This window comes from Nothobranchius furzeri, chromosome 7 (genome assembly GCF_043380555.1).
Source record: "Nothobranchius furzeri strain GRZ-AD chromosome 7, NfurGRZ-RIMD1, whole genome shotgun sequence".
Classification (NCBI taxonomy): domain Eukaryota; kingdom Metazoa; phylum Chordata; class Actinopteri; order Cyprinodontiformes; family Nothobranchiidae; genus Nothobranchius; species Nothobranchius furzeri.
In genome coordinates, this window is record NC_091747.1 from 25,026,407 (window position 1) to 25,038,491 (window position 12,085).

General features: G+C 43.1%; 1 protein-coding gene across 4 annotated transcripts in view; it reads right to left on the bottom strand.

Annotated features, from left to right (window-relative positions):
- The window catches only part of LOC107382735 (inactive dipeptidyl peptidase 10), a 151,751-nt gene that overhangs the window by 51,670 nt on the left and 87,996 nt on the right, over positions 1-12,085 (bottom strand). For all 4 annotated transcript variants that reach the window (XR_008565976.2, XM_054751285.2, XM_054751286.2 and 1 more), the window contains one exon: positions 4,624-4,719. Coding sequence is in view for 3 of the 4 variants with exons in the window: in XM_054751285.2 (XP_054607260.2) it covers positions 4,624-4,719 (96 nt within the window). In the remaining variant the exon portion in view is untranslated. Of the gene's footprint in view, positions 1-4,623; positions 4,720-12,085 lie in introns of those variants that run through there.

The following is a 12,085-nucleotide window of genomic DNA, read 5'->3' on the forward strand; positions in this document are numbered from 1 at the left end:
TGTTATGGAAAATGCCATCATCATGAGCAACCAAGCATAGGCTATATTAGGCTAACAGTTGTCCATATTCTGTACCATTTATCCACCAATGGCTGTTTCAGTTATTGTGAGTGAAAACTAAATGGCATAGCAGCATTTGTCTTGGCATTAGAAATTGAAAATGTTTTTCAATGTGTTGGCTAGATGGATATACGAAGATTTTTTTAGAGAGTGAGTGAGGAACAGGAGAGAGACCAGGTGGTTGATGCTGGGGAGATCTGCATGGTCAAGGTCAGTGATCTACAGAGAAAACAGGGGCGAGCGCATCGTTATGAGCATTTACCTGAGCACAAAGTTCCCAAGCAAAATTGAACAGTTTTCTATTTAGGAGTGAACAGGTAAGAGAACTTGAGAAAAAAAAAAATATAATTATCATGTGACCTGCAGCCTTATGTCAAGTTGTATCTGTATAGTTGACTTTCTGTAATATAAGTTCTACTACTTGCTGGATATTTTCATATATACTGTTATTTTGTCTTGTAATAGTTAATTACACACTCCTTTATTCCATATCATAGCAGTGTTATTCATATATTAAAACTGTCAACTGCACACTCATTTGGCAGAATAAAAGTTTGACAATTATTCATTTGTTCTTTATTGTCACATTTCAGTAACATTTATAATTAAACAAGTTGTAATTAAACAAATTAAATAAATGACTACAACATTTCCCCCTGTTAAGTGCAGTAGACTGAAATGAATAGCTTTATTTGGAAATATAACATATCAAATTTTTAATGGACTTACATAAAATCTTTCTTCAACATAGACCCCACTAATTAACTGATTAAGTGTTATTTTTTATAAAAAGCAGAGAGAAAATGCACAAAAGTAGGAAAGGAAAGGAAAGTGATAAAATAATAGGTTTTGTTAGATTTTCTTCAGATAATGAATTAATTGACAAAGTTTTTGCAGGGTGTGACAAAAAACGTTCGAGGTCAAGCTCCTGGGGCTAAGCCCCCCCTATATCTCAATCCTAGTGACGTCCATGTTGGCATGAATGAATCCATGGTTCGGCGCTGGAGACGGCAGCGGGAAGAACTCATTCAAGCCAGCTTCACCCGGGGATGATGACAGCAACACGGACAGCGACACTGGCATCGCCACAGAAAAGGTATGTGACGAAGCTCTTCTGAGGCTGTTCAACTCCGACACTGAAGAAGAGGACTTTAATGGCTTTAGTGCGCAGGAGAAAGATGAGAGCGAATGACTTCTTCTGGTAGGCAAGTGTGTTTTATTTACTAACCAGGCATGTTTTGTGTGCAGTTTTTATTTTCTAATCATCCAGGGCTTATTAATGCTGTGTCAGCGCTGTTCTTCTCTTCTAAACATGCAAATTACCGGTAATAACGTGTCAGTGCTGTTTTTATGTTATAACCATCCAGAAATATGAATGCTATCAGCGCTCAACCGTGTTTAAAATTCGTTTTGTTGAATTAAAACAACAACGAAACCCTCCGTGTAGCATCTTTCTGTCTAATTATCTTATGTTATGGCCGTACATGCGCTGTGCGCCGGAGACCTGCATGTGGATGCTGCGCCGTGGCTTGTATTCGAGTGCAGCATGTGTGTGTAGAAAACCTTTTTGTTTGTTGGTGCGGCTTTTATTGAGGTGCGCTCTATAGTCCGAAAATTGCGGTATATGTATATATGAAGTATGTGCGACCATATGGGCATGCGATGCACTTTAATGTATATATGTATGAATAGGTATATGTGCAAAAATCCTTTTGCTTTTTCAATTATTATTACTATTAATTTGTTTCTTTTTTCTTTACAAATGGAACTCAAGTTAGCTAACCAGTCAAGCAATTACTTTGTATAGGCTAATTCAGTGTAAAAATGTCATTTTAGCTAAAAAAAAAAAAGGGCAGATAACATAAGTTTCATTCTTTCTGTTCCCTTTTCATTTTCTTGGTTTGAGAAACCTCATTTTATTGTTAGTATTGTTTTTTTCTCTATTTTAATAATAAATGAAATAAATAATTAAAAAAAAATCTCTAAAGAATGTCATAATAAACCCAGGATTCCCACTAAAACCAGACATCTGGTCCTGACGAAAGTTTCTCGTAACTCGTTCTGATCTGGATACATGAACCTTGCTGCTGCTGATCACACGGGCCTTGGGAAGGGTTCCTTAAAAAAACAGATGGGTTCTGCATCCAAGATTCCCAAATCTTCCAGGATTAAACAAAAACAGTTTGTTTCTCTTCTGAGGAGCGTTTCTTAACAAGCAGAGCTCCATCAATACGAGCCAGCTCTCTGAAGCCTCACCCCTCCTTTCTACCAGATGCAAAAGTGGTGTTTTAGACAAAAGCGCCCTTCCCACCAGGAAACACACACAAACAGGAGCAAAACGTTCCACACAGCTGATGCGTCAGGTCACAAAATCACGGGAGAATTGCAACACTACGCGTGATTTCAGTAGCCCACACCGGCTATAGGGGTTCGGAAATGCCATATTTTATTTTGAAAGTTTCCTGATGTTTTACATTGCCTTTGTGTTTGACTTCCTGTCTGGCTCGATCTAAACTGCAGAGTTTGTCTTGGAAGTGTAGCGTTTGTTCTGCAGCCAGACTAGGGATTTCAAAGTTTGGTCTAGGAACGCTCCATCGGAACCTCGGCAGGCCCTAGCAGCGTTCTGGCTGGCCAATCACAGCTCTCTATAGGGGTTACAAACTGACAGAGCGCAGCGATTGGTCCACTATGGTGGTGTTTGGCTGAATTTGTCCTTTATCAAGCAGTTATTCCTATTGGTAGTTGTTTGAAACAAACAGGAAGAAAAATTTGAATATCTATTTCTGCTCTGAACTCTGGAGCTAAACCAGCATCTCACTGGAGATATAGACACAATCAAACAGGATAAAAGGGAACACGACGTTAAAACAACAGCTTTCCTACGAGGTCGACGTCAGCAGAGAGACGTAGAACTGGGACTAAATGTTTAGGAGGCCCAACTAATCCCAAACATCCTGGATATAAAAGCCAGAACCAGTCACTCAGAACACAACAGACAATCATTTACGGATATGGATACAGCTCCCATTTATGATGTGGATCTAAACGCCCCACCAGCCCATGGTATTATTTAATAATCAGGAATGGCTGCCGTCTCTAACTCTGGCAGAATAAAACTTTATTTTGTTGTGAAAAATCTAATTTTTTCTTTGCTGCTGATTAAAACGTCAGTTATTAGTTTTTCCCCTCAAGCGAGCTAAAAGCTTCCATGTTCTCCAGCGTTTGTATGAGAGCTGCTGTTCATCAGCTGAACCGGAGTGGATCTTTTCATCCGTGTCACGGCACGGAGACCGCTCCAACGCCCGTCTGTCAGGGACCCACTGAGCGCGCTCAGACTGCAGCAGGTGGACGTGAGTCTCCGTGATCTGCTCCCGGTGTGCACGGGTGTGCTCACATTCAGCAGCTGGAGGTGAACAGATGTTGATGATCTCACATCCCCAATCACAGAGGACGCATAGTGAAACAAAGCATTTATTAAAATCTTGCTTTAGTCTTTATTTGTCTGTATTTCTGTTGATCAGCCTGTAAATAAAATTTAAATGAAATATTTTATCTGATTTTAGGAGCAACTTGGACAGTTAACTATAAATATTCAAAAGCTAAATTAAAATGATTCAGTTAACCCTGAAAGGTGAGCAGCAGCAGGAGGACCACTTGTTAGGTTATCTTATCTGACTGGATCACGCCACTCATCTGCTGCAGAGATCTGGGCCAAAAACCTTCCAAGCTTTTAGTTTAGAGAAGAAAAAATCTCATTTTGCTGTAAATCCAAGTGATCAATCTTCTCTTCAGCCGTCCGTCTCTTATCTTCTCCCATTTGTCTGAGGTCTATTTTGCCCCATCAATCCACAAAACACCCCATAAAGCTGACTTTTCTGGCCGCCTCATCTCACCCCACCGCCCCGCTCCCGTCTAGCCCGAGGTTGGCGGCGGCAATGAGACGCCGCGGCAAAGATGGCCGAAAAATGTCACCGAAGAATGAAATGTCGATGGGCAGAAAGGCCTCACCTCCTGCTTTTGCCTGCAGGCGAGAGTCGGAGGGTCAACGGGCGGCGGAGAGGAAAGTCAGAACAAACCCGCTAATCTGGAGACACAAAACACACACACACACACACACACACACACACACACACAAACACACACACACGCGCGCGCACACACACACATGGCCCTCCACTAAAACTATAATCAGATTCTCCCGCTCTTCACTTGATGTTGTTTATTTATAGTCAAGGTTTTCCGGCCTCGACACAATACCCGCGTCGGACAAATAAGGAATCGATTCGATTTAAATAAGGAGAGAAAATAAAGCCAACGTCTACGTTTGCATAACCAGACACGAGGCAAAGCTCTGCAGGGTGGAAGCAGCCAGGAGTCACACAATCCATCCTGGTTCTGGTCTTTACTGCTGCTGGGAATACTGGGAATGACCGGACCTCAGCGTGGTGTCGGGCCCGGGTCCAGGACAAGGTTCTGATTTAATTCATCAAAGAGGATTTCTAAAGCCTTAAGCTTGGATCAGAACCAAACAAACATTCCAGACAAAGCCAGGAGGAAACTCACCGTTGATCCATTTGGCCTCCGGGTCGTGGACCTTGAACTCCGGTTTGAATAAATCCTCCACCGTCAGTTTGGTGTCACTTCCTGCTTGGTTGTCAGCTGCAAAAACAGAACACGAACACTTTAGATTCCACAAATCTGACATTTCTGTCAGGCTACTTTAAATCCTCTTCTCGACTCATGATTCAGTGACTCAGCAGAGATTTAATCTCAGATTATCCCGAATGATGAGCCATTTTAGGGAAATTTTATATTTGTGACATTTGACCTCCCAGTATGCCTCTCAGCTACTCACACACCAAACATTAGGGCCCAATCCCGTACTCGCACTTCCACCCTTGGACCCTTCAACTGCACGACCCCGACAAGGGGTGAGAGTGCGTAGGGTTTCTTGATACTCAGATGCTGAAAGCTGACCATGCCCCTTTTGCACCCTTGACTCACACATCACCCAAGTCCACAGTGATGTTGACTTGAGGGAAATGTATTACCCACAATCCATTGCTGCGATGATTAGTCGATGCTCTGAAATTTTTAGGCAAAGCAGTAATGAATGGAAAAGTATTTCAAATAGCTGTTTGAAAGTTGTTATTAAAGGTTTAAAAAAAAAAACTCACAGCGACCAGCATCCCGGCATGTGCTGCAATCGATGACGCAATGCTCCCCTTCTCAGTTCTGCATTATTCACACCCTCACGCACTCGAAGCCTCACTGCGCTCCTTCTCCAAGTGCACTTTACTGAAGACCGCAGGGCGCAGTGCGAGTATTGGTGTTGGGTCTAGTTCAATCTCTAAAACAGAGTTTAACCCATTTGTATTCAGCTTTGGTGGCCATCTTGAATTGGGTTGACCCAACAGGTAAGCTAGACATTCTTCCAGGAACCCATTTCTGAGGAATTCACCTGCCTGGTGAGCAGAGGGAAACATGTTCCTGGTGAAGACCAGGGGCCTCATTTATCAAGCTTGCTTACGCACAAAATGGGGTGGGAAAACTGCGTAAGCAACTTTCCACGCAAACTTTGGGATTTATGAAAGAAAACTTAGTGGAAAAATGTGCGCAACATTAAGTTGACTAAGGACCTGGCTTACACACATGCTGGACATGGACAGCACCTGCAGTGCTGCTGTTGAGAAGATAACTATGAAATCCTGCAGCATTATCACTTGTACTGCTTCGTTTTCACACAGAACAAGACCCCCCCCACACACACACACACACGCGCACATACACACACACACACACACAGCCTGAAGCGCAGAATATGGAATGCAGAATATCAGCAGGGGGACTGATTGAGACAGAACATCATGCGTCTGTGACAGTGTGTCCTGTCACTGTGACCCGATTGATCATGCTCCCTGGCTACTCTGACAGGGGAGATCTCCGTTTGGCTGACTGGTTAGTGTGCGTGACTTTCACCCGGGAGTCTGGGGATCAAATCCTGACTGGACCATTGTTTTTATATCCACCACAGATCTCTCTGAAGAACTCAGCATTGACGGCTTCAGCAACGCTGTGCCACTCCGTGGATTTTCTCTTATTTGTTTTACAAAAGCACTTCCTTTCATTTCTCCACCTCACCCACAGATACCTCAGTTTCTTCTTCTGTGAAATAGCGCTTTCTTGATCTGCCTTGATCTACGGTCGCCTTGTCATTGGCGGAGCGCTGCAACAGCCGGCTTATGTATATGTATGAGAACCACAAGGCACTTTGCATTGACTATTTATGGCAGTAAGTGGGCGTGGTGAGGGTGGGATGTGACTAAAATGCAGCTGAGAAACATTCTAGATAGTCTCTGATTTATGAAGCGGAGATAGCGTGCAGCTGTGTGTACTCCATGTTTGATAGATCACAAACCTACTTGGTGTAAGAGCATTTTGTTTGCTGAGCTTAAGTACGGTTTTAGTAAGGATTCTATGCCATGTTTGATAAATGAGACCCCAGCTCCCTGGCATAGCTTCATGATATTCCATAAAATGTGAAACTGAAGGTATTCTGAACCCTTTTGCTCCACAAGGACGTGTCCCGAGCTCCCCCCTGGACAGCTGCGCTAACGTCAGTGGGACACCCATGAGATGGTGCGTATGATCAATGTTTGGGCTAACCTCAGACATCTTGTTTATGGTCCCATGATATCTATAGGTGGAAATTGTGGATCATAACACAGATTAAATGCTGCAAGCTTTGGAATTTGTTAATATCTAGATGTTTTCTAAAATAAATCAGATTGTCCCCAACACTCTGGATGTAGTCCCACACATAATGATGTTCGTAATAAAGGAGAGAGGCTATTTTCACCTCTTCAGCGAGCAAGAAGAGGTACGCTGCAGACGTTATAGAAGAATCCCAATGGCTACGAAATGAGAAACAATTTCTGTGACGACCCAAACACCCCAGTTAGCCGACCTTAAGCTAACGTTTCCACATGAGAACAGCTGATCAGCTGACGGGACATTAAATTAAACTCATTAAGCCAGTCCTTTAACTTTAACCATGAAATACTAAAACCAGAAACTTCCTGTCAACAAAATAAAAGTCAGTAAAACAGCTCACAAATCATCGGCATCAGTGAACCAAACGGGGCAGAAATGGTGTAAAACCATCATTTAACACCATGGATGTAATAAATATTAAATCATGTAAATTTTAGATTCATAAGTAAAACACTTGTATTACGTAAATGTTGTTCTTTATGGATGTGCACACACGTGTTCTGTTCTCCACTAAGCAAGCTAATCCCAAAATCCAGGCTCTCTTTAAAAACCCGGCCTTTAAACTGGGATTCTTCCTGCGGCCTTCAAGAAAACAGTAGTCCAACCGATTCTGACAAAGCCCGGGCTGTCACTGAGTCGCGGGGTGCCACAGGGCTGTTTTGGGTCCACTTTTATTTAGCATCTAAATCAGCAGTACTCAATAGGCGGCCCACGGGCCAGGTCCAGCCCCCCCGAACCCCCGTGCCCCCATTTGGACAATGGCCGACCGGGAGGTGTAGGAACAGCATAATGCACCATGCTGTCAAAGTGCAGGCTGGTGTAATGCACCGCTAACCACTAGCGGTGTGCCAGGCGTCTTCTGTGGCAGTTTTTAAAGCAAAGCTAAAAACCCACGTCTCTGCCCTGGCTACTGTATGACAGTTTTATTGTTTTATGATTGTTTTAATCCATGAACTCCTTAAAGGGACTTTACAGAGTTTTGAATTTTTATGCTGGCGATTGCCCCCTCAGGCCAAAAGTGTAACGGCAGCTTCAATAGTAGGCTCGTGCACGAGGCGCGCATGCTGCACGTGCACACTCCTTAACGAAAATAACAGCTGAGATGAAGCTTCACAGAGCTGACAGTCCCTTGTGTGTGTGTGTGTGTGTGTGTGTGTGTGTGTGTGTGTGTGTGTGTGTGTGTGTGTGTGTGTATGTGTGTGGCCCGGAGGACAGAGGACAGGAGAACGCGCTAGGGGTTGTATGAACTAGTCGACTAGTCGACTTCACAGCTCTGTAGTGACTTTTTATGCCTGTCATCGACTAGTCGCTGTCACGTGATAATGACTGACAAGATGCAGTCCTCCAGCAGGTGATGAGCCCCTGCGTCGGGAGGCGAAGGCAACGCGCTGTGCCGGAGCGTTGACACCGGCGGTAAAACGGACATTTAACCAAACTGTGACCTTTTCTCTCTTGCAATTTTACCTTCCCCTCACCCCCATCCTAATCTTAACCAGTTTGCGCATGCAAAGCTCTGATTGTTGACGCGCTCTAGACATCTGCGTCCTGAGCACCGCCAAATCAGGTGTCACCACCTCAAAAACAAATTAAACACGCGATCGTTCATGTCGGCTCATTTCCTTTCATGTTTTCTTTCTGTTTTTTGTGCCTGATGCCTTTCGCTGCTGCGGAGTGAGGCTCTTCACCTGTTTTGTTCTCCGGTGACGGCGCACCCCCAAGATTCCACTATCTCCGCTCCGGCACAAACTCTGCAGCAAAAACGGTCCCGTTGTAGTCGGTCGGCAAGCAGCGGCACTCCGCTGTTTTTGCGGTCGGTAGATCTTTTAGAACTGCAGTTCAAAGGTAACTCATAAGGTGAATATATATGAAGCCAGGTAGCAGTTTCTCTTTAGGATTGAGAGGAGATGCAGGAAGATAATAAACAGGCAGGACAGAAAAATAGTCAAATAAAAACAAGTTAGTTTTTGTACCTGGTGGTTGCAACAAACAGACACCATTGAACGTTATCAGAAGTGAGGAACAGAAAGTGAAATAATTATTTTAATGTTTAGAGCAGCAGGAACTCCGAGAGGTTACAGGCGCATCAGTTTGCGGCCAGCTGCGCAGGGGGAGGGGGGAGAGGGCTGAAGTAGGATGCAGACACGCCCACACAATTACACACACACACACAGAGATGTGTTTACTTAGAAAATTCTTTTTTTCTTTCGATTTGGGCGCAATTTTAATTGTCAAAAACTGCAGCGAACCTACCGACCCCCCCCTCCCTGACCCCCCGCTTCAGGTGTATGACGTCGTCAACGACTAGTCGAAGTCGACTCGATTTTCATTACTTGACTGTCGACTTTCAAAAAAATTAAGTCATGCAACCCCTAGGACGCGCAGCTAATTAATTAAATAATTTGTTTCTGTACCTTTCTCTTCAGCACAGCCGACTAAGGTTTAAGATGGGTCAGTCCTCCTACATGCTCAGATCATTCCCTTCCCTTGCTTGAAAAATTGTTCCAAAATGAAAGTTGAACCCACATCTTTTTTATCTGTGAATTCAATGCCGTTCGGCGAGTCTCAAATAAAAATTTGGGCATCTTACTGTAAAAAACATATATCATTAATGTAAAAAAGAAACTTTAAAACAGCCACATTCACATCCAGAATCGAACCCAGGTCTTCTGCACAAAAGCCTGAAATCTTACTAGGCAAGCTAAATCACCAGTGGCATCTTCTGTATCTGTAACATTTATATCCTTGATCACAGCTGAAACAACATTCAAAGAGCGGTTCGGAGGGCTATGCCTGAGCGTGAACGCGCATGAAGCAGCCTGCTCGACCCGAGCATCTCTCTTTTTCTGTGATTTTACAGAAAAACAGGCAATCACAGTAAAAATGCCAGGGCTCATTCTACAGGACCAGGGCATTGCAGGAGAATGTATGAAGAAGATATTTATTATTTCTATACATGTTTTGGCTGTCAAACTTCCATAATGCCCCTTTAAGTTGTATTATGGTTGTTTTTAGCTACTCTCTCTCACTGGTTGTAATGGTTTTGCTTTTTATAGTTGGTCCCTTAATTTGTCATTACGTCGTATGTTTTTATCCTCATTGTACGGCGCTTTGGGCAGCTCACATGTGTGAAAATGTGCCAAATCAAATAAAATGACGTTAATTTTCCCTAAATCTGTATCAGTAACCATGGTAACACATGCTGGAGAACGAACCTGTTCTGTGGCAGGCTAGTAGCAGCTGGCCTAGTGGTAGAGTGCCCCCCCGAGACTGGTAGATCAGGGTTCAATTCCTGGTTGGGTCATACAAAAGACTTTTAAAAAAAAAAGGGACCCAATGCCTCCCTGCTTGACACTCAGGCCCAAATTCCACTACCTCCGCTCCGACATGAATGCCGGAGCAAAATCGGTCCCGTCAGTGGTGGCTGGCCAGTAGAGGGCGATAGGGTGCCGCCCTCCCAGTTTTTCCGTGTTTTTAATTTTTATTTAAAAAAATAAATAAATAAAATTAACAATAATCACATATTCTAAGTTAATTGTGTGTTTTGTAACAAAAATAAATCATATATATATATATATATATATATATATATCTATATTGATCTCTGCCGGTCTCTGCCGAGCTCTGCCGGTCTCTGCCGAGCGGTGGAGGCTGTGTGCTGTTTTTCAATCGCCCAAACAGGACGAGACCAGCTGTCCAATTGCTGACAAGAATATCAAAGGGTAGGAATGGGAATGTATCCAATCAGCGTTGACGTTGTTTCAGAACGTTTCAGAAGCATGATGGGCGATGGAGCTACCGCCAAAGGTTTCGTTGGTGTTCGGTAGAACTCGGCAGAGTCGTTTTTGGTCGTGACGCAGATGTAACATGGACGCCGCCGGTGACTACAACCAGCATGGATACCGGATCTCAGCAGCCACTGAATTCAGTTCAGTCCCTTCTCCAGTATCCGTTCGAGAGGAGAACTATGGTGGAAAAACTTAATGTCAAAGAGCTTGGACCAGATCAGCCCGACGTAAAGATGAGCCAGCAGGAGAAGGAGAGAAGTGAACTGTACCCACTAGGCTTCTCTCGAAATTGGTACACCAGGAAGGCTTGGCTAGCTGGATGCAATCACGCTAATGCGTTATTTTGCTTTCTGTGTTTGTTATTCAAAACGGCTGGGACAGATAAGGCATGGATTAGTCAGGAGTTACAGACATGAAACATTTTTCTGAGAAGGTGAAGAAACACGAGTCATCCCGGGCACACATGGACAACAACACGGTCAAGCTAGCCATGCTAGGCAGCAGAGCTAACGTTGCCATGGAGGGAACAACAGCAGCTGGGTGCAGAGGTAAGCTGTACATTACATTTCTGTGAACAAGACAATCAGAATCAGAAATCCTTGGTTGTCCCACAAACCGGGACATTTGTTTAATAACATGTTTAATGTGCAATAACTGTGAAAACTAATTTCAACACACATACTTATTATACATATTTAATCACGTAAATGTGTATTTCATGTAAATTTGTACATACATCAATCTGATTCCATTTTACTTGTTACACTTCTGCTGCAGCAAACAAATTTCCCAGCTTTTGGGATAATAAAACATTTCTGATTCTCAATTAGATGTTTTTACCTCAAATGTAAAAACATCTGATTGAGAATCAGAAATGTTTTATTGTCCCAAAAACTGGGAAATATGACATTTGTAAGAGGATACTGATGACATTATTTCCTATAAAAGTGTTTCCTATGTACTTATCTGTTGTTTTTTATTTATCATATGACAGGTTTTTCACACCATCCTGAGCCATGCAAAAGAAGATTCTTGTCACCACACCCATGACCACAGCCAAATCAGAAAGGTCCTTTTCTACTTTAAAGAGGATTAAGACTTTCCTTGAGGAACACCATGACACAGGATGGGCTGAATGCTCTTGCCATGCTCTCCATGGAAAAAAAAGCTTGTCACAAACATTCCTGACTTCAATAAAAAGCTCATCGAGAGCTTTGCCACTCAGAAGGACAGAAGGGCAAAATTTCTGTACAAATGAGGTATCACACACACACAAATGCATCATCTTGATCTTTGTATAAAGTTGACCTTGGCACAACACTCCAGAAATATTTAACAGTGTAAGTTTCTGGCATTTTGTCTAAGTGGTGTTTACTACCATTACTGTAACAGTGACCTGCTCATAATTTTTCGTGTTCACTCAAATGTTGAAATTAAACAAAATGTTTTTGTTACTTGCCTCTTGC